Consider the following 23295-nt stretch of genomic DNA (forward strand, 5'->3'; position numbering starts at 1 on the left):
TCGTCTCATTGTTCACCATCATTCAATGTCGACAAATAGATCAGCCGCCGCTGCTAATCAATGTTTTTGCAGAAAGTGAAACCAAACTTATGTCTGGGTTTCCTAATTCCTCTACACTACACTCAGTAAAGCGTTGCTTTGTACACCTGGTGGAGTTATGCGAGAGCAAAATGCATCTTTCTCCAAACTGTTCCCATAAAATAAAATGTACAACATTTCTTGGTGAGATCATGTGGTTTGGACCTCACGACTGTAAGTATAAACATATAATTTCTGAAGAATTATTTTTAAAAAATATGATAAATTCATTTGAATTATTCCCAGAAAGGGTGTTTACCCAGACCTGCTATTTTTTCCTATCAATTTTATCCTGCACAAATACATCATTGGCTCAGTCTGAACAAGATCAACAAAAATGAGTCTGTACATAGCATGGAAAGATTTTTAATTATTTTCGCTTTTATCTGGCTTTGGAGAAAAGATCTTTGTATTAGACTTAGGTTATTAAGAGATACAAAAAGTAAGAAGAGTATGGACAGCATGAATCTTCAGTCAAGATTTTCTTTGAGCTATTTTTTTTTACCTATTCCCATTCAGTCTTTTTTCTTCATTAATTGTTTTACTGAATGTATGCTGTTCATAAGTGTGCTGTTTTTGACTACTTTTGCACCTGTTATTTGCATAGATGATGCATTTGTGATTTTTTTTCTTTTTTTTTTTTGCCTGCACCTGTCATTCATTTTTTACTCCATTTCTGCCAATTATTTCTTTGAAACTGTGACTATAATACAGAGTGTTTCGAATGTAATCAGATCAGATGCCTACCTAACATTATTTGTGCATCTGCAATTTGAGGTTACTCTAACAGGAGGCTCTGTCAAAAGTGTGATAAGAGATACAGTAAGATGATGTGAATGAAAGCAAACATTAAAGTAGCTTTTTTACGCATCAGCAGTGTTTCCTCGCTTTGAGTTTTCAAGATAAAATAGAAAAGCAAATGATCATTGAGACAAATATTCACATTCAATATTTACATTTATAAATAATAATTTAGCGTCACTGATAATGTACCTTACTTTGACGCGGGCATGAATTTGAGAGTGAATGTTACTGATTGGTGACCAGTTCAGGGTATGGTCAAACTTTTTCCCAAAGTCAGCAAAAATAGTCAACCCTGAACAGGATAAGCAGTATTGAACATGGATAATCAATAATAATCAATTTAACAATTTAGTCTTGAATTAAACTATCTGCATTTTACTGACTGCAGGGGAAGCTGGCTTGAATCAAGCACAGTAAGAAGATACAACTTTGCACACAACTGTCTTAGCCAAGATTCAAACCACAGGCCATAAATCTGTAAAGCGACAGTATGAACAAGTGTAACACAGTCCTGGTCACGCTACTATTCCAATCATTTTAACAGTTGATAATAGATGGATGGATCTATCCCTGATTTATCCACCCCTAAGGCTTTTTCATTACTTGATGGTGGACTAGTTTGTTTTTATGACGTCTGTTTTTGTGGATGTAGTTGGTATTTTGTAGCCTAGGCCTAAAGTTGACTCTGGCATCCATTGTTCCCAGGCGGGTTTTCAGGTTATTTCCATCAGAAAGACAAATAACGTCCATCTATTTTCTGAACTGCTTGTCCTCACGGGGGTCGCGGGTGTGCCGTAGCTTATGCCAGCTGACTTCGGGCAGTAGGCGGGGGACACCCTGAACTGGTTGCCAGCCAATCGCTGGGCACTCATAGATGAACAACCATCACACCTACGGGCAATTTGGAGTTGACAATCGGCCTACCATGCATGTTTTTGGGATGTGGGAGGAAACCGGAGTGCCCAAAGAAAACCCATGCAGGCACGGGGAGAACGTGCAAACTCCATGCAGAAAGGCCTCAACCCAGGGTACAGCCTGGACTGTACTTGGTCTTGACTCTTAAATTGGTCTCAAGCATGAAAATCCTCTTGCTTATCATTCCATTCGAAATGGTACTTTCCCAGTGTAGAACAACAAATTGACTCATTTAAGTTGTTGACTGTGAGAATTAGTCTAGTGGTGTGTCACTGGGTGACAACAGCACCGAAACAGTTCTCTCACTATTCCATTTGCCAATGTAATCAAGACTGTAATCATGCCAATTATAGTGAGAGAAGAAACAGCTTTTTGGTACTTTTTGGCCAGTATGTCATTGCTGATAACAACATTGCGGTGAGATCAGATCCATTAATGTGACGTAAGCTCCAATCATTTCTCTCAGCCCCTCTCCAGAGGCTGGTTCAAACCTTGTTTCATGGTTCTCAGGTCAAAGGTCATCAATGTGTCTCGTAAATGATATTAACGCATGTAATGCACACCTTAAATTACTATTCATATCATATCATCTTGGAGATTTGATTAATATATTAGATGAAATGTTGCAGCTGTAAAACAGCCATATGATGTACGATTTATCTAAGCCAACAAAGAAAAAGTCCACCGCGGTTTAAGAGTCAAAACGGATCTTAAGAAAATCAAACAAAGATAGCACATCAAGACATCTGCATTTAGTTACAGTTTCATAAGACTTTCTTTCATCCCCCTGTCTTTCAGATAATTACATGTACATGTTTTAATCAATTAATAACTTATTTTAGCAAGTTGCCTGTAGTATATTGAAACAAAGAAAACAATATATTGATTCTGAACAGATGGGCGTAGAAAGTAAAGCTTAAAATCAAGGGCTTTCTTTGCATAAAAAATGAGCTTGTAATAAATTGATAACTTTTTTTAAATTAGTTGGTGCATAAGAAATTGACTTTAGTGCCAACGGGAGAACTGCAGTCAGATTATGTGTCATTGAGCTCTTTTAATGAGAAAGAAAGGTTCAGTCACTTTAATTAGGTGCATTTTTTGTTGTTGTAACATGATGTCAGTAATGTCAAACTCAAAAATGAGAGGATACAGTGTATTGACTAGGTTGAAAAGTATTTTCAAATCATTATCTGTTTTATTTACTTTTTAAAAATTGTTCGTTATAGAATTACGAGAAATACTTTTGAGGCCTGGAAAATGGATAGCTTTTCCTGGCTGTCACTTTTAAGTGTAAATGTCATATTTTTGTGAAACAACTTAAATCAAAGATGAAAGTTATTGTAGCTAGAAAAAAAAAACATTAAGATGTTGTCACTGTACAAGTACAGCACCTAGCTGTATGATTTGGTTAGGCCAAAATGTGTTTTTCATTCGTCCCAGCGGAAGGCCAGCATGAGGTCCTGAGAACAAGGCTGGAATGTCAGTATGTCACTTTACAAGCAAATGCAAACTAGACTAAAAAAACAAAAAAAAAAAAAACAACTTAAAAATAAATCTGTGAGGAATTCAAATAAACAATATACTTTAGGGTTTCACAGGAAGCTCCATCTTGGTGATTGGGATTATATACCTTACGTCTCAAGGGATTCTCATTGTCCTCATCATTCTTATTGGTTCGAACTCACAACTCTCATTCCTTGTCATTGAGGAGTGTGTAGCCGCGAATCGTGCATGTGAAAGATATTAATCATTGTAGTGAATAGAAACTAAACTGGCATTTTCAAGCTAATAATTTACTCATATACGATCAAACTCCCCAGTGCCTGTTATTGCTTAGATTGCTAATAATAGCACTTCCATAAATCCAATTCCAGTTGCAGTCATTATGCACTAAACACAAAAGAAAACATTTTGTGCTGTGGTCTCATAACACAAGTGTTGCCTTATAAATCCATATTCACCGGTCGTGTTAAGACTATTTGCTGTACTCCGCCAATAGCTTGCTTGTTAATCACCATCAAATGATACATTTGTTATATTTTTCAACTGGTCCAATTTGATCCGTTTATCGCTTGTGGTCTATCGTGATGTCCAATCAGCAGATGGATGAACTTATACCGATTCCTTTTAGAAACACGTGGGCCGGCAACAAGGTGAAAAGCAGGTCTATCTGATGAGGAATGAGAGGAATCTGATCATCTGATGTAATGTGTCTGGATTTACACACGGCGCCTGGGTTAGGCGGTACACATACTGAGTGTGCAAGTCACTAAGAGGACAAACAATATAGTGTTGGCAAGAAAAGCCTTTTTCTCAGACCACACACTAACATCTGCACCAAAGCTATTATTTCTCTTTCGAACGTGACAAACTTTTCTGCCGCTTTAGTTAATATATGAGCTGGTGCTCAAGTATCTTGAGTGCTTTTAAGTAAAATTAGTCTTCATAATGCGTGGGTGATGACGGCTATAATTGTTTAATGAAAATAAATCCTTCAAGCAGAGTCTTAGTAATGAGACATTTATAATTCAAATAAAGCACCGTATTTCTCCATTACTTGAGATGTTATGGTGAGTCGTTATGAGTGATCAGCTCTTTGTTGTAATGCACTAGTATAAATAATTACTTAAGACTTTTAGGTAATAGCAAGCTTTTATAAAGAAGAGATGCCAGGGGCAAAAATGATGCCTTGCTCAAGGGTATTACCGTAGCAGTCACATGCCACCCCTAATTAAAGCTGCATGCATTTGGTCTTTTTTTTCCTAAAGTGTACCATCACGAGCAATTTTTTTTGTGGTCACGCTGCGTTGCAAGATGTCAGTGAGCAACACAACTGACTGACCGTATCAGACAGCGAATAGAAGGAAGATTAACTGTCTGACCTAAATAAAGCTCTCCTTTTGTATCGAACTGTCCTACCAGCATCAACGATCCAGCAAACGTCAGGTAGGATAAGGGAATGCTGGAAAGCACCAAACAAACTGCAGCCATAGAAACAAATACTCACAAAGGAACCATGATCTTTCTCCCCGATAAGAGAATTCCATCAACAACATTCTAAAAAAAAACAACTGTAGTGTGAGATTGAACAAGCAAGGCATAAGAACAAACACACATGCACATTGATTACAATTTATAAATGTACAGAGGTTAATGTTCAATATATTAGAAACACACTTCATCCCAAATAATATATTAAAACATTATATTCACCAGAGATTAATAAAGATATTAATATGTGCTGATCGCCACGGAGGTGCTTTGCTAGTCGAAGTTGACCGTAACAAGTTTTGCTCAGACCGACCAATCAGAGGATGGAAGAACGCTGACATAATCGAGGATGTTCATACATTACTTCATTGTGGTCTAAAAACAATAGGGACAAGATGGAGTTCCCTTTTCAGCATCATTATCTTTTTAACACATGATAGAAAAGTGTCAATTGAGGTAGTACAGCACTTAGTTGTCACATGTATCACAAGACTTGTTTAGCTTTGCTTTACATAAGAGCAGTGATCACAATTTCTATGTGTTATTTTTTGCATTGGTTACATTGCATCACGCAGTGTACTGTACAAGCACTGCCTGGAGCACATTGCCCCCGGCCGGCTTGCTGCGCACAGGCTCAGAATTAAGAGAATTATTGTATCAATAACATGTAATTCCATTAGCAATGTGTCCCATGTGAGTTGGCTGTAATGTGACCTGTGCACTCCTGGCTCAGATAAGTACTGTGACCTTGTCGACGCTACGCATTAAACTGGCTCAACTCACTCTTTCTCCTTGTAAATCTATACAGGGTAGATTTCTACATTTGCAAAATATTGTCTTCTGATGTCCAGCTGTGGTAATACAGATGTAAGCTCTTTTGACATTTCTGAAAAAATAAATACATAAACTAACAAGACAAATATCTTGAGAATAACAAGACATGTGTCTTTTTTAGTCCACTTGATGCAGTTTGTTTTGCCCCCCCCACCCCTCCCTCGCCCCGAGCGATGAGATATCTCGGTATTCCGGGCTGGTGCTGGACTGGCCTGGCAAACACAAGGCCATAGTTGTTCTATTTTCAGCAAGAGAGCTTGTCATCATTAGGAACAAAGTTCCGTGGCAGACAGAAGGAAGTCGATGGGAGATGCTATCACAGAGCGTGCAGTCTGTCCGCCCGCCGTCTCAATGCGGAGGCTTAAACGCCATACCTATCTTCTCCGCTCAAGCTTATCCCACTCCACCCGCACATTCTAACATTTGCAAAATCTGCCCTCAGTCTCTCCATTGCAATCAGACCATAAACCGGCCCCTCAAGATTCTTGCCAACATGCAGGTAAACAGGTCATCAGAATGCAAGCGCTAGAAGTGTGTCTGGTTGCCAATCTTAGTCTGCAGGAGAGGTTGTCAAGGGACTTGCGTGCAGAGTAGGAATTTAGCACAAAGGAAGGCAGATGCCCCAATCTCCCCACCCCAATGGCCTCATGAGCCTCTTATCTCTTCAGCCACTTGAGATCGACTCAAGAGCCCTGAGTGAGAACTCGTGTCTGGAGCTTTCACACACGGTTTTTATTCCAATTATGATTCATTATTCAACAAAGAATAAGTTTGTTGTACATTATGCAACACAATTTCCTAGAATTCCCTTTCCATCTTTCCTTTCAATCAGTACGCTATGCCTGGCGGCAAAGGGGGGCTGACCACTTCCGCAAAGAATTAATGTCAACACCTCATTAATGTTCAGTGCCAGTGGCAAAGGAAGCGTTGTCAACGACGCCATCTGAGTCTTAACGTGACACAAATAGAGCCAAGAAGCTTGAATTGTGAATCACAGTGAAGATCTATTCAACATCCAAACCAGAACATAAATCAACTGTGACACAAACAAGCTGTTTAAGATGTCAGAATGTTTTTTTTTTTTTCCACATTCATGACCTCAAAAAGACAGATTTTTTTTTCTTTATGCAGCCACTATCCACACCTTGAGCCACCTCACTTAATATGTTTTCACGGTATTTTCAACACAGCTGCAGGCATATTACGGTTGAGTCTAGGTCAGCTATTAAGAATAAATTGAAGTGCGTGTGATGTCTAAAAAAGATCTGTGAGTGTGTGTGTCTTTGTGTGAGCACAAGTGGGTAGAGCCAGCTCAGTGTGTTATGTAGGTGTATGCTTGTTTTGTGTCTTTTATCACGTGGATCTCCACGTACTAATTGTGCTGGTACGTGCCCTGGTTACAAATGGTTTGTCCCTGCGCTCAATCAACAGGACTGCATGAAAAACAACTTTGACTCCTGCAATGACATAAATGGCTTGAATAAATGACTTGTTGAGTTGCAGTGAGTGCACTCGCTGTGGATGGCGGGCACTCATACAAAGCCTTCCCTTGAAACAGACTGACTGAATTATTGCTTACACATGACAAGTAGGAGGATTTGATTGCCACGATTCGACGTCTGAAGATGAGGGCGGCTTTAAAGATATACTCGGAGGCTTTCCAGGGGTTCTATACACAAGTCAGTCTCGTTCCCCTGATGGATTAAAGGAGGAATTTCATGCAGTTGGAAACAACATCTTGGCTACCGCGATAAAACAAATTTTGATGTTGCTCTCAGTCATTATTTGAAGCCCAAAGTTGAGTCAAAATGGAGGCCGCATGTTGCACTGAACTATAAAATTGAAAACGAATCTAAAACTCGTGCACAGGCGAGTCGCATTGCAATTCCTCCCATGAGACACGAATCAGCCAATCAAGTCATTTTATGATCCAGTGAGTGTAGGTCTGAGACAAGCAAGTTATCAAGGGAGAAGTTAAAGGAAGAAAGTTCAGCGTGCGCAATATTGTGCTTCCAAACAGGAAACCCGCATAGAAAAATTAATTTAAGCTGCTTACTTGGTAGTATTAGTTCAGATTTGTTTATTTTCAAAATAGTTTGTAAATGTCAAGAAAAAAATGCAGCAGGTCAAAATGCTAACATGCTCTTTGATTGTTCAATATTTACTGTATTTAATTCCTTTTTTTGGATTTTGCATTCTTGTACAAAATTTATTTCAAACGCAAATGTCATTGAATACGTTTTCTGATCAGTTCTATAAAATGCATACAGCTATTTGCATACATTATACTACCAAGTGCCAATCAAATCATTTATGAATCCAGTGAGCAGGCAAGCTGCGAGAAAACACATCGAAGAGAAAGTTCAGTGTCAACATATAATGTTGTGCTTTAACACAAGAAAAAAACGACTTTAAGCTGTTTTGTCGGTAATGATACTTAAGATTGTTTGCATCCAAAATAGCTTGAAAATGTCAAGAAATAATGAAGCAGAACAAACTGGTCACACTGTCTTTGTTTTTGCTTTCGTTGTTTTTGCTTTCGTTGTTTTTTTTATTTTTCAATCTATTTAAGATACCCTCTTTAAAACGTTACTTTAAAAAATATCCAGCAATAAAAAAATATGAAGTCCTTCTCGATCAGTGTGAATAATAACTGATGGAATATACTACATACATTAAATATAATACATAATGAAAATATAAATAGAATATGCCTTCATACTAAATATACTAGAAAGTTGTATCTCTCTCTCTGACATTTTGCTGAAACAAGGTCCCGCATATTCCTGTCATCTTTAATATATGAGCAAATGTGCCTTTGTTATAAAAGCTGTATTATCATCTCATCATATCACACATCACAAAAGAAATGACAGGTGCATCATGCTCCCATATTGTTCTCAGAAAATATTGAGCTCTTATTTTAGACTTGGAGGAAATACAATTTAACTTAATTTTTAACAAATTTATGAGACGACCCGTGATAAAAATTCCCCAAATATTTCTAGAACAAAAAAAAACAATTGTTTCGCTTTAAACAGAAAAAACAAAGTACCTGACGAAAACCCTTCACAAACACAGGGAAAAAATGCAAACGCCACAGAGGAAGGGCAAAACCCAGATTTGTACCCACAACCTCATGACTCTAAAGCTGATGAGTTAACTAGTCTCTGTGCTGCTCACTTCTTTACGTAACAATGTAAATTCAATGATAATACTTATTATTGTATTTTATATATAAGCATATAAACTATTAACGTATTGAGCTTTGCTGTCATTACCATTGCTGGTTAGGCTTAATTTGAATTAGATACTATAAATAATAAATCTAAATAATCTCATAATAAATTTGCTAAACACCTCCGTAATCATAGAAAAAGAACAACTCTATTGATCCTGCTACCTTGTCATCACTCTGACTTTGAGAGCAAGTGGATGCTGGTAGAAAATATCAAGATCAGTTTGAAGCAATCATAAAATAAACACAAAGGCATGGCAATGAAATGAATCAATAAAAGTGAGCACTATCATTAAAGCGCTTGTACCAAATGTTGTCGAGGTGTACCTAATGCTATGGCCTGTGAGTGAGTACAATAATCTTCTTGCAAATACAAAATGAGTGTGCAAGCTTCTAATGAACTCACAATTTCCGCGTGAGGCAGAGCTTCCTGTAGTGTTTTATTCTCGTTCCCATGCAGTATTTGCCTTTTTATGCTCAATTAACTGCCTGCTGTTCTGTCTCCCATTCATCTGGGGTATGACAAGCCTGCTGCCATTACCCCGAGGTGCACAGTCTTTATTTAACAGTTTTTTATTTCCCTCACTCTTGGACCCGCAACTACGCTGTTTGCAGCCAGTGAGGTCACAAGTGCTAATAATGAGTCATAGCAGCAATTAACGTCACTGCAACTCAACAACATGTTGCTGGTGTTGGCTTTAGTTATTGATCCAGACCATCTTCTTCTTCTTTCGGGGTGTGTCTGGGACACTGGCGCCATATACCCAACGTGCCAATTTCACATTTCTTCAAAAGCATGATCATAAGCAAAGCTCTGTCCTGCTCCTTTGTGCCAGAAGGACGACAGATAAAAGTATCACAAACTGAGCTGAAAACAAGCCATGTCACATTTTATTTTTGTTTTAACGCTTATCTGATGTGAATGATGCACTGAACTTTCATTATATTGGTGTTCATTATCTCTGCCCCCTCTAAGTCGTCTATTTTTAATATTTTTTGGAATATATCTTGGATGAACTCCTGGAAATTGAAACACACTCCTCTGTGTCGTAATATGATAATGGGTACTGTGGCTTCTTCCCAAATTTCAGAAATATGAACATTATGTGAATTGATGACTCCAAATTTAAAATAGGTATGAATGTAATTTTACACCCTTAAAGCTGTTGGGTTAACAGTTGGAGCGACCAAAGAAATTGGGTCAATTCTACCTTATCAGTATTGACAATGCCACTCCTCATTCAGGCTTTGGCCAGTCTGCGTGTGCAACTCTATCATAATGAGCCACTGCATTACTGCAATTTTCCTGACTTAGTTTTTTATTTTTCACTGATCAAGGTTGAGGTGATCATTAAAAACCACATTGGATTATTAGATATTGTATTTTGTATTTGGATTTCTCTCATTTGTACAGAAATTGTATCCAGAAAATCCATATCTAATTCATTTTAATCATAGGTATGTGCCATTACAAATACTATTTTAATAGGAATAACATTTCACACAGTAATAAAAAAGATAGCTATTCCAGATGCATGCAACAGACCCGAATGAGAACAAACCGTCGAGAAAACTTGAATATGCCAGATAGTTTGTATGGAAAAGCATGTGTTAAAAAGGCCTCAAGAATCCATTCAAAGCAAAGAACAAGACAAAAATAATTATGGTATAAAGCAACCCTAAAGCAACTTCCATCATTTTCTTCCCATTTAGCCTGAAACATAAAAGGCCCCTGGGTTTCCCGAATGAAATATCTAGAACAGCCCCCAAAATAGCTTGACAATGTTCTCCTGAGAGTCTATGATGGGACATTTATTGGTGATTTATGTGTTCTGTGCATATCCCTCAGAAAAGACCCCAGGAAACCCCAGCATATGTTTCCATTCAGATGAAGAAAAAGTACGCAAATCACCAGGTGATAAGGTACAAGATTTCTAACAATGTAATATTCATGCCCCTGCTTGAATTTTGAGTGAACGTTTCTCTCATTCGCTTGGCGAATGAACATCTTTTGAATATGAGACAAGAAATTGATGTGGTGTTCAGCAAATCATTCATACCCTTCCTTTCTTAATAGCCCTAAATCTAATGTTCTAAATGTGAACTTAATAAGACTATAAATCCAATGTTCCTGACAAAATTGATAAAATAGCAAAAGCCCAGCTCTGCGTTAATAAGGAACTGCAGAGCTCCACCGGTGGATGATGTCAAATTGGCCTGGCAATCAAGTGGGTACTTGTAGACCGCCTTCCGCCTCGATAATTACGAGTGTAGTTCCCTTCCCCTGATCCGAACTGGTCTAAGGTCTAGTTTACTTTCTGTCACCAAATTGTCAGGTGCACCAGTGGTGTGAAAAAAAAACGTCTTTGGTCCACACGAGTCCCTAGCATGGGACAGCAGCAGGTCTGCCTAATTCCCACATACGGGAAACGACACTTGCCCCAGCACGAAAATCAAAATGAATCAATTTTAGAGCCAAGCAGTCGTGCAGTCTCTATGTAAATAGTTTTTGTAGTTTTCAAGGACAACAAGACAAGAGCCTTTATTGGAGCTCCCGGAGTGATCTAGCAGTGCCTTCCTCCTGCTTCCGGTCTTAACCAACTTCCAGTCTTTAATGGGCTGTTTCCTGTCTTCTGAGATCTCCAAACACTCACAGAAGGAATTTGTAAACATCTAATGTACAGAAACAAGGGTGTGCTTTGAAAAATCCCAACCAAATGTTCAATGTAAAAAATGGTGAATTTAATGTGACTTTGAACCCCTGAGGACGTTGAAGATCTAAAGATACAAATAAAAAAGAATCGACGCAATTAATAAACATTACGTTAACTCCCCCAAGTTTTATCGCTATCAGGGGATGATGGAATGAACGCGAGGCACTACCATGGGATCTTTGGCAAAGAAGAGATGAATTATACAAGGGATTGAAAAACAAGCTTGTAAAATCCAGATGGCTGACACAGATCAGGCGATATTATACTGATCTGCTGTTTCAGCACAGATGATAAATGTCTGGAGGTTTTTTTGAATGGCAGATGATTACAATAGATCGTCTTTCAGGTTTCCATGAAGAGTAGAGAACATTCCCAGGGCTGTCAATGCTTCTGCAGTTACTCGTATCAAAGCCGTTCACACCACTGTATTCCTTTTAAGGTTTCAACCACCCAAGACATTTTCCATTATTTGACAATACAAGGAGCTATGAGGATATTTGACTCCCGAGGTAACACTACCATGCAATGCCTTCAAAGTTAAAAGCCCACAAGTGACCAATGCGTCTCAGTAAGATGGTGAAGGTCTATGGTCAAACAATGGAACCCGGACAACCTGACTAATTGGTGGATCCTCTGAATGGTATTGATCTTTTGCTGATGTCAATGATATCTGCAGGTACATGTTGCTTCTCAGCTATGTGAGTACCCCAAGTTGGCCTAGTCATACCATCCCACACAGAAGATGTCAAACCATCAATGAAAACAGTTATTTGTTAAATCCGTTGTGGGGAAACACAAAGAACCATCCAAAGTGCGAAGAACCAAACAAGGAGATGCTGAGTGGCAATAGCAGCTTTACACTCCCTCAAGATGAATATCTCAAGTCTCATGGAAGGCATTTGCCCGAATGTTCTTCTCCAGTTCACCGGATTGATAGCCATCTCTGGGTTTTCTTTTACTGCTAAGAGACAAAGGGAGTGCAATGAATTTCCTTTTTTTCTGCACTCAGGATGTTTTTTGGTCTCCTAAGTAAAGAAGATAATATTTGAGATTTTAGAGAATGAGAGAACTGTTCAATGAACACAGATCATATTCAACACTGTACAGACTACCCACCAGTATACATCCATCCATCCATCACGCTACTAGTCTTGTCTATAATCTCCAAGATTCGTGGAGACTCAAGATTGCTGATAATAGAAGAAATATGTTTTAATGAATTGTATGACATTCCATGTGCCTAGCGCTAGCCAGGAATTGGATGTCAAGGTTCCCCCCCTGCCCAGCTAACATCGCACTGACCCCTTTGGCCCAGGTGGTGAGCCCCTGGGAAGGGGGACCCAAGTTGTCTCCATGGGTGCAGGTCCGGCTACCAGGTTCTTGCCCCACCTTCCAGGCCTGGCTCCAGAAGGGGGCCCTGGTGACGGGCAAGGAAAAAACATCTATTAAATGTACTTATCATAAGAGGTCTTTTGAGTTGTGGTTTGTCTGGTTCCTCACCTCGGATCTGTTTGCCATGGATGACCCGGCCAAGTGCATAACGCCTCAGACAGCTTAGCTTCTAGGATCACTGGGACACGCAAATCCCTCCACTACGAAAGTTTGATGAGTTTCCCCAACAGTGTAGATAAAGTAAGACCTTCCATAATCCAGCAGGGACTCGGAGTTGAACCACTGCTCCTCCTTGTTGAGAGGAGCCCCATGAGGTTGATTGGCTATCTTATTAGGATGCCCCCCGGACACTTCCCTGGTGAGGCGTTCTGGGCATGTCCCACTGGAAGGAGGCCCGGAGACCGACCCAGAACATGCTGGAGAGACTATGTATCCCGGCCATCCTGGGAATGCCTCGGGAACCGAGCTGGACAAAGTGGCTAGGGGGAGGGAAGTTTGAGTTTCTTGAGTAAGCTGCTGCCCCCGGATAAGCGGAAGAGAATGAATGAATGAAATGTGTTGTTTCTGAATGAACAGATACGATGCAAATGGAAGGAATGCATGTAATGGAAGGAATATCAGTTATCCATCCACATGTCGCATGTTTGTTCAACTTTGAGCCTCGAGTCGTCTGTGCTCAGCTCAACAAAGGAAATGTGTTTTCAGTTTTGTCTGGTCCCTCCGCCTCCGGAGATCTAAGACAGTCTTGTATTCATTTCAGAGCCGTAGCAGCGTGTAGCATACCCTTCACGGTTGTGACGATTCCAGCAAAATACGACAGTAAGCCTTGCTTGTCATATTCTTCTGCTGGTGCTGCTTTCACTACCTCCTACACTTGAGCATAGCTTGCTGTATTTGTCTTCAATCAACCCAGATTTGGAAAGGTAAGTCTGGCTTAAAGAATTCCCCGGGTCCAGTTGTTTTCATAAGAATATTTCTAAAAAGTCTGAGGTGTTGTTTCAGACAGAGTAGTCACTTGAAAGTGGCTCTGGATTGTGTTGTCATGATCAGAGAAACTCATTGTGTGTGGGGATATTATGTAAATTCCCCGCACTGTTATGCAACACGTTATTTTTACAAATAGGCAGATAAGAAATTTTCTTGGTTGATTTCACCCTTAATGTCTGGGCAGGCTGTCTAGACCAGATACAAACATGTGCTATTTGTATACAATAAATAAAAATACTAATATTTTTAATTACAAATCAATTTTGTTATGACATTTTATTGTGTACACATATCCAGAGCAGGACTTAATGCTATTTCTTTGGTACTGAAGGGCATCTATTTCGCTCTTCTGAAATAGCACTCAAATTGCCTGTAAACATATGTCATTAATAATTCATGTTATTAATATACTGTTGCTTTGGGTGAAATCCTCATACAGTCAAACAACTTTTCACGCTAACGGCCTATTCCGTGCTTATAAAGACTGCCTCTAGTGGTCTGGAGGGACAATATAGAACTATCACTTCTCGTATAGCTTTCAGTACATCCGCAGATAGTGTCAATAGAAGTGAACCACACAATACGTTTTTTTTTATGTGTTCAAAACGACAGAGAGCTTAACTCACTCCAGTTTCATTTACCATCCAAGAGTTTGAACAGAGGCTGGCCGTGGAAAATCCTGTCACACTGTTGACACTGTCATGTGACGGATACACTTAATAGGTTAACAAAAGTAGAGTGGCTACTGCGTTTAACACACATTAGCAACTTTATAAACAGACGATCACCAAGTTGTGCATTTCATGCGATTCACTTCAGTTGTGAACCTGTTGTATAGGTTTTAAAGATAAAAAGGAAGGAAGATAGAAAAAAATATATCTTATGAATACAATGGGAATAGTTTAATATTTGAACAACTCTTATCATCTTTCTTTTCTATATTGACGCTACTTTCAAGTAAAGACGCGAGTAAACTTGCAGCTTAGGACATTTATTATAATATATATAAGGGCTATACTTGTATGTACTTAACAACGTCCACTTCACTCAAGGCAAGGAGAAATCAAAAAAATACAGTGCATGTAAAACCACTGCTTAGGTGTTGTTATTGTAAACACTATGTATCTTCATGATTGAGTGAAGCCACTAATGCATGTTTGGTTTCTGCACACTGGACAACGCTCACACCCTTCAACTCCTCCCCTCGGCCGATACAATCATAGACAGCTGAGAGGGAGAGAGCGAGGGAGGGAGCGAAAGAGAGCAGATGAAAAAGGTGGGCTCTCAGTCTGATGCACTTCTTGCCACAGTGCCGCTGTTCTCTGTCATGATCAAACTGTAGCAGTTGTGGATTGTGCTGCTGTCTGTGATGGCTGTTCTGATGTTGTAGTGTACAAGACGGACTTTTTTTGGACTATTACTAACTCAGTGAACTTGTTTCGGCATTGAGGGAAATGTATTTTTTGCTGAGAACATGTTGACTCCATTAAGAGGTCCTCGTTTGTGGAAGCATGGGAAGTCCGGGCTGAAGTTTGAATGCGGCCAAACGATCCTCCAGAGGCGAGCAATGTAAGAACATCTGCTTTTTGCAAGCAGGTATCATATTTATGACTTAAGAAAAATGTTGCTGTGCAAAACATGTAGTGACTGAACTGGTGAAGAATGGACGGCAACCTGAGTGCATCAGCTGCTTTGAGGAACCACACAACCCCCTACCACCCGGCCGCGGGATCCTGGATCCTTGTCATACTGGTCGCTGTCATCATTATCATTGTCGTAGGAAACCTGCTGGTCATCATCGCGATAGCTTCTACTTCCCAGCTCCAGACAACGACGAACATCTTCATCATGTCACTGGCGTGTGCTGACCTCATCATGGGGGTCCTGGTGGTGCCTCTGGGGGCCACCGTTGTGCTGACGGGCAACTGGCAGCTAGACGCAACTTTTTGTGATTTCTGGACTTCAGTGGACGTCTTATGTGTGACAGCCAGCATAGAAACTCTCTGCGTGATAGCCGTGGACCGTTACATAGCGATTACCAGGCCGCTCCGACACCAGGTTTTACTGAGTAAGTGGCGCGCCAGGGTAATCGTTTGTTTGGTTTGGCTCGTTTCCGCCTTAATCTCTTTCGTACCAATTATGAAAGGCTACTGGCGTGCAAACGATGAATATGAAGCCAGAATGTGCTACGATGACCCCGCCTGCTGTGACTTTGTCACCAACTGGGCTTATGCCATCGTATCTTCCACAATGTCTTTTTACATTCCACTCTTTATAATGATCTTTGTGTATGCAAAGGTCTTCCTGATAGCAAGACGGCAGGTGCAGCTCATTGATAAAAGCCGAATGCGTTTCAAGCACGAGTGTCCGACAATGCACATGCAAGTCGATTCTGATATGAACAATCCAACCCTCCAGACGCTATGCATAAACCAAGCTACGGGCAACACCTCTATGGCGCGGAAGGGCGTTAAGCGAAGACCATCCCGGTTGTTGCTTGTCAAAGAACACAAGGCCCTAAAAACTTTGGGGATCATCATGGGGACGTTTACGGTGTGCTGGCTGCCGTTTTTTGTTGCCAACATCATCAACGCTTTTGATCGAAGCGTTCCGTCGGAGAGGATCTTCAGACTTTTGAACTGGCTTGGTTATGTCAACTCTGGCCTCAATCCCATCATCTACTGTCGGAGCCCGGAGTTCCGCGCTGCTTTCAAGCACCTCCTGAGCTGTCCGTGGCTGTCCACCCTCTGGCTCAATACATTCTACAAAGAAGCGCAGACTTGTTGCTCCTGCTTTCAATGGCGAGCTGAGTCAGGTCTGGTGGGTTCTTTCCAAAAAACCCCAACTGGTAGCTTGGCCAGTGCTCGAGGGAACAAGAGCGAAGAGGCTTCCCCAGTTCCTCTCCAGTCCAATGGCAGCTCACAGTTCAGTGACTTATCACAACCGGAGGTCAGATTGTAAGTGTTCTTTTTTTTTTTTTTTTTAACCTGTTTTTCTAATCTTCACTTTCCTTAAAACTGTTTTTATGAGTCTTAACTACACTTAATGGTATGTTTTTCTGACTGCAGATGTTTTGTTGCATATTGCCTGGGCTGTCATGTGACAGTTCATCAATAATCTACCAAAGCCAAGGCTAAACAAAAATAAACAAATCACATTATTTACCGCATTTTGTTGCAGATAAAGAATCGTGCAACAGGTTAAAAAGCATTCATTCATCTGCTAAACTTTATAACGCAACAAAAAGAGAAAAAGGAAATCTGATATATTATTTATAGATTTGTTGTTAATAATGAATTTTATACTTAGTTATTCTATCTGCAAACTCAAGGACAAACCATTAGATTAATAAAGCATTTATCCATCCATCAATTATCTGAACCGCTTTATCCTCATGAGGGTCGCTGGTGTGCTGGAGCCTAACCCATGATCGATAAATAAAAAAATTAGCAGATGCCATTGAATAGAAAATGGGATAATTACAGTCTGAGTTGGGATTTGGAAATATTCAATTTTAAAAAATAGATCAAACTTGACTCACTGCATTGCATATTGTGAAGGCTGATTTCCACATTAGGCTTTCTTCAATGCGATCAGCAAAACAGTACGGAAATACAAATCATAGAAAACATTTTATATTTCAGTATTACAAAATTCAACTAGAATTTAAAACTTGAATTTCAAAATGATCAGTTATTTTACAATGTGAGTAATTCATGTCCTGAATTGATTGGAAATGGTCATACTGCTCATGCAGCATTTTGTGGTCAGTATTTTGATATATGAATTCAGAGAGTGGATTTAGTATCCGAGTATGGCTGACACATTGAGATTTGTGGTGCATATCAGCAAATATTAGCGTGGACCTCTGCCAGTCGTGAGGGCCTCCCAGGACCATACCCAACACCCGACACATCAGATAAATCTTTATCATATATGCACAGAACACTCTGTCCAATTAGCTGCACAGGGTGTTTATCACACAGTTTATTCTGAATTTGGAACTGCGGAACATTTGGCTAATGTGTAAGAGCAGTCACTAGCAGACTACAGGACAGTTTTTAATCAACAAAAGTGCCGGGAACTTGCCAATAGAATTAAAATTAAGAAATATCTTTGTGTACAGAATTGACCTAATATTTTATGAACTTTAATACATGATTATTGTGACAATATGATTATATGATGCCTTTTACCACTTATAGGAAGAGTATGAAAGAGTTATATTAAATAATTGAACATATTAGAAATCCATAATAATCTGCCATGAGCTATTAGAGTCTAACCCTCAAACACACATCTATATGCTGCTTTTGTGAGTTCTGAATGTTCTAACTGCTGAATTATATAGCTTACATTATTTATATAACATCACTTTCCTTTAGTGGGTATCATACACATTGTTCAAACTCCTGGTGGTTTCAGAGCAGAGTTGAAAATGAATTGTTCCAGACCATGTAATTTACAGGTGCTTATCAAGGATTAGTTCAGATATTTGGAATGTGTTAGCCAGAACGTAGAGATATTCAGTCATTCCTCCTTTATATGGTAACACGTGTTCGGTTGCCCCACCCGTGTTTGCTTATGTAACTCAGTTTTATGGAAATACAAAACTTGATTTCTAAATATTTACTCTGTTCCTTTATGCCACTGAATGTATCATAAATACTGGTGGTATTTTACAGGCATGACCAATATTGCTATGAAACAAGAGACATAGGGGCATATAAAAAAACGTCATTTGAAGGGCGCTTTCTGGATGAGTTCAACTCTGTGTTTCTTAAAGTCGTACCGCTCTGCTGTGTGTCTGCTATAGAAACCGAGAGCAAACTATTCATAGCTGTGACTTGACAAGTCAATGAAAAGCCTGATCCCTTGATGGCTAAAGGGCTACATTTCACATAAAGGTGACTTAGGCGACTTTGTTTTCAGAAAAATGCTCGCTTTCATACGACGGCAGCCCTTATCAACATTGCCAATGGCCCACACAGTCACGTATACACCATCCTGATGACTTCAGGGATTGTATCTGTTTTTCATGATCATTAGTTACTCCAAGTTGAAACAGAGGATAAGGCTTATCCAATACATTCTTATATATATAACAATTAGAATACTGTCAACAATGAAGTAATTTAAAAAAATCTAAATATTCACAAAAGCATATACACATATATAATATACACAAATTCATAGATTTTTTTTCAGTTATACGGAATTTATTAAATAAGTGTGTTTTAGCTGCAGACTAAGATCAAGATGCTCTAGTATAAGCACTATGAAAGCAGCGTACTAAAGAGCTAGGCCATCACATTGTAAATGATTATTTAAAATTCATTGTTATGAAATCTAAAGAAAATATCATCAAAACTCAGAAAAATGAATGCTGTTGGTGCGGTGGCACAACACATACCCCAAAAAAGAGTTGTAAAAGTCAAAGTCAAAATCTGCTTTATTGTCAATTTCTTCACATGCCAAGACACACAAGAAATCGAAATTACGTTCCCACTATCCCACGGTGACAAGACATAGTACACAATATACACTACCGTTCAAAAGTTTGGGGTCACAAAATTGTTTGGGTGACCCCAAACTTTTGAACGGTAGTGTATATATTTATTTAGATAATTATTTATAGATTATATATATAATCTTCTGTGTAAAAAATCTTATAATATATGTATACTTATATTCATAGATTATATATAATCTTATACAAATATAAGATATAATTTATAATATTTAATTCATAATATTGTATTATAATAATATTTACACTACCGTTCAAAAGTTTGGGGTCACCCAAACAATTTTGTGACCCCAAACTTTTGAACGGTAGTGTACATACAAGTAAACAACACAAAAAAATAAAACCAAGAAGGCACAAACAATGAATAAATAAGAGTGATGAAAGGACTTGAAAATCAAGTTATTTTTATTTTGTATTTTTCTTATCAGTATGAAAGAGTGCGAATTTTCCTGTACAGACATGTACAGTGGACGTGATAGCATCAATGTCCATGTCGTGTTGGGGAAAACTGATGAATTTCCATGAAAGACCGCAAGCTTGCTGTCATTAGCAAAAAGAAAATTACAAGGGAAATGGCAGTATACTGATAGCAACTGTGGTTTCTTTTTTACCCAAGAAGGCCAACATATTTTGACTGGTAAAATAATTGTGATAAATATGTATTTGATTGCAACTGACATTCCATACAAGGCACGACCAACTCAACAAAACAAGACACATTCCATACAAGGTACGACTAACTCAAGACAAAAAGCTGCACAACCTCATTCAACTGAGGTCAATTTTAAGCGACCGCCCCCAAATGAAACAAAACCCTAACCAAACACAACACAGAGTACTCTACAGTTTAACATACCTTTCTACTTCTTCCTATCAGTAACAGTAGGAATGTCACAAACCGCACAAGATGAGAACAAGTATATATTTGTCATGCATTGCAAAACCAAAAAAGAATAACATCTTTTTTTTTGCAAACATCATGTGTTTGATTTTGGTTGATTGGTCACCTACCACTTGGCAGAGTTTGTGGAGCAAAAACCAAAACCAAACAAAAAAAACAGCACACAGTGAACCCCTACCAATTTGCAGTTAGCTCTTCTGAAATGCAACGATTATTTTTTTTATTATTATTTTTTTTTCTGTGAAAACCATCTTTAAGTATTTGCTGAAAACTAACATATTAAGATATTTAAGTGATCTTTCTGTAACCAAACAAGTGCCAATGAGAAAGTAATGTGGTGTAATTTGTAGTAAATATTGAGCCAGACCTCAACTAAGCAAATAAACTCTTTGAGCTAAGTTTGGTCTGGGTTGTTAGCAGACGTTACAGAGAGAATTTGTCAATTATGTACGTTTTCGCCTCGCTGAATGGATATTAGAAAGCGAACAAACAATGGAGGTCTCACTATTGGTTAACATTTTTTATTTTATGGCTTGTGAAGGCTGTATACATGTTGTGCAATATTTCAGAAATCAAATATTCTATGAGCCAATTCATTTATAAAGAAACGTAAGATGAGTTGCAATAAAAAATCTGAGATGCTGAGCTTTATGCTAGCATGCAATACCATAGATGGGAAAAGGAAAACAGCACCAACTTAACAATAATTGTAAAACTTGAAAGAACGTATCGAAACACACGCAGCAGCAGCAGGACATGCAGACAGAGCATACTAAATAACAATACTGAGAGGAATATATTCCTTTTATTCTTCATTCTTCTGAGTGGGAATCCACTCAGTTTTCAGCAAAAAACACGAAACCCTCAAGATTGGATTCTTAGTCTCCTGTGGCGCAAGGTCCTCAGCAATCCCCCAGACAAATCCAAGGGAACTTCAATCAAGTGTTTGTAGGCCGAAGGGTCAGAAATAGCAAGCAAATTAAACTACTGTGACATTGTTTTCAGGCAGTGTGGTCATCATCTGCTTGTTTGTGTGTGTGTGTTTGCCACAGCTTCACATTGCAAGAAAAAGAAGGATGAGGACTTTCATGCGCCATACTACTGAAGCCATCACTGTGATTCCCAGAAGCCAATGAAGAGCCTCCAGTGAACAGTGAGGTCCAGCACTAAGATGGCGGGACAAGCTCAAGAGAAAATGTTGATTTGCAACAGCTATTCACATGCAGCTACATCAATGTGAAACTTAACACTGAATGGATTTGAAGATGAACTTCCAAGCAATAATTTACATACAAACTGATAGGCTCCTGCTTGTGGTTTTAATTTGTAAAAAAAAAAAAAAAAAAAAAAGCACAATATGACATAATAATTTATCTATTTATCTTTAAAAATATGCTTCCTAGGATTCCTTGTCTAGGAATATGAATGTCACAAATACTAAAAGGCTGTCCTGTGAAATCAATTTGGGTATCTGCTTTCATCAGTGAGACTGTGATCTTATTAGTTAGTTATCGTATCTAAATCTTATGAATAAACACATTTAAAAGAAGAAAGTTAATCTACCGTACTTTTCGGACTATAAGTCGCACCGGAGTATAAGTCGCACCAGCCATAAAATGCCCAAAAAAGTGAAAAAAAAAACATATATGTATATAAGTTGCTCCTGAGTATAAGTCGCCCCCCCACCCAAACTATGGAAAAAAACCGCGACTTATAGTCCGAAAATTACGGTAAATCACCCTTTTGGAATTTGCTGCCCACAAAAGCCAGGACACCGAGTTAATTCCTATCAGGAGTTTCCCATCAATTTGCAGTAACAGATGACAAGCTGCACATAAAATGTCACCAATTCCATTTACGGCTATTAACAAACTTTTTTTGGAAAACTACTTTAAGGACAACTTTTGATGGATGAGTCAAGCGAGATGCATAACAACACGCAGCATATTATGCACTGTATTGGCCAATCCAGTGCTCGCAGTAATATTCTAATCATGCCATGAAAGAACCCCACAAATGACATTATACATGGCAGAATCATCTTGTCCTGCCACAGTTTAATCATTAAAAAAAAAATCCCAGGCTAGAATACCCACCTTTTTTTTTTTTTTTTGCCTTTTAGAGCAACGTCTCACAAAGCTAGTAGTCTACACCCCCGGTCTGCTTGCTCGCCAGGTTCATTGAGTGATCTGATAAGATACAGCAAAAATTCATTCACCTCATCAATTACTTTTGTCCCCCGACTCCTTTGTGTGCGTTATGTGTGAGATAGTTATGTTGCACTGAGAAATAAAAATAGAAATGCAAACTATTTGTTGCCTGTGTGCTCCCTGCTGACCCACCACATCTCCCACAGGCCATCTCCTGTCTGTCATGAGAAAGAAACAAATCCCAAGAAGACATAACCGAAAAGACACAGGAAGTCTTCCATTTTGATTTTGAGTGTCCATTTCTGGTCATTTCCGTGGATTCTTCAAAATGTTACGCACTGGCACTTCTTTTAATATACTCTTCTCATGTACTGTAGTCAAACAAGGTAAGCAAAATTATGCTTGCGGTACACTACTGAAAACAAATCCGTTTTTGCATGTCTTGTAATTTGTATCGTGTGTGTGTGCGTGCGTGTGTGTGTGAGATCAAGCCATATTGTGCACTAGGTGGCAGTAAAAGTAGGCATTCCATCTCCACCTCTACTGGAAAGCAAGGGTTGCTTCATTTCATTTCATAGATGGGGTAATGAGAAAATAATACCGAAAGTAGAATGTGGGTAGAAAATATTTGCAAGCGCTTATTATACCAATAAAATAAGACATTTGTATTACTTAAGTATTATGAATGTATATATATATGTATGTAAATATAGCTTGACTGTGTCTTCGTTGTCTTCCTTATACAGGACTTTGCTAATATC

At 38.8% G+C, this 23295-nt stretch overlaps 1 protein-coding gene across 2 annotated transcripts; it reads left to right on the forward strand.

Annotated features, from left to right (window-relative positions):
- The first annotated feature begins 15198 nt into the window (after positions 1–15198).
- adrb3a (adrenoceptor beta 3a) lies at positions 15199–21758 on the forward strand. 2 transcript variants are annotated; one of them, XM_037259418.1, is made up of 3 exons: positions 15201–15522; positions 15598–16910; positions 21437–21758. In XM_037259418.1, the coding sequence occupies exons 2-3, from the start codon at positions 15616–15618 to the stop codon at positions 21462–21464; spliced, it is 1323 nt and encodes a 440-aa protein (XP_037115313.1). In that variant the 5' UTR covers positions 15201–15522; positions 15598–15615; the 3' UTR covers positions 21465–21758. The 2 variants fall into 2 exon arrangements, with proteins under 2 accessions (XP_037115314.1, XP_037115313.1); XM_037259419.1 differs by having other exon boundaries at positions 15199–16910.
- The last annotated feature ends 1537 nt before the right edge of the window (positions 21759–23295 follow it).

The sequence above is a fragment of the Syngnathus acus genome, chromosome 9 (assembly GCF_901709675.1).
Source record: "Syngnathus acus chromosome 9, fSynAcu1.2, whole genome shotgun sequence".
Taxonomy (NCBI): Eukaryota; Metazoa; Chordata; class Actinopteri; order Syngnathiformes; family Syngnathidae; genus Syngnathus; species Syngnathus acus.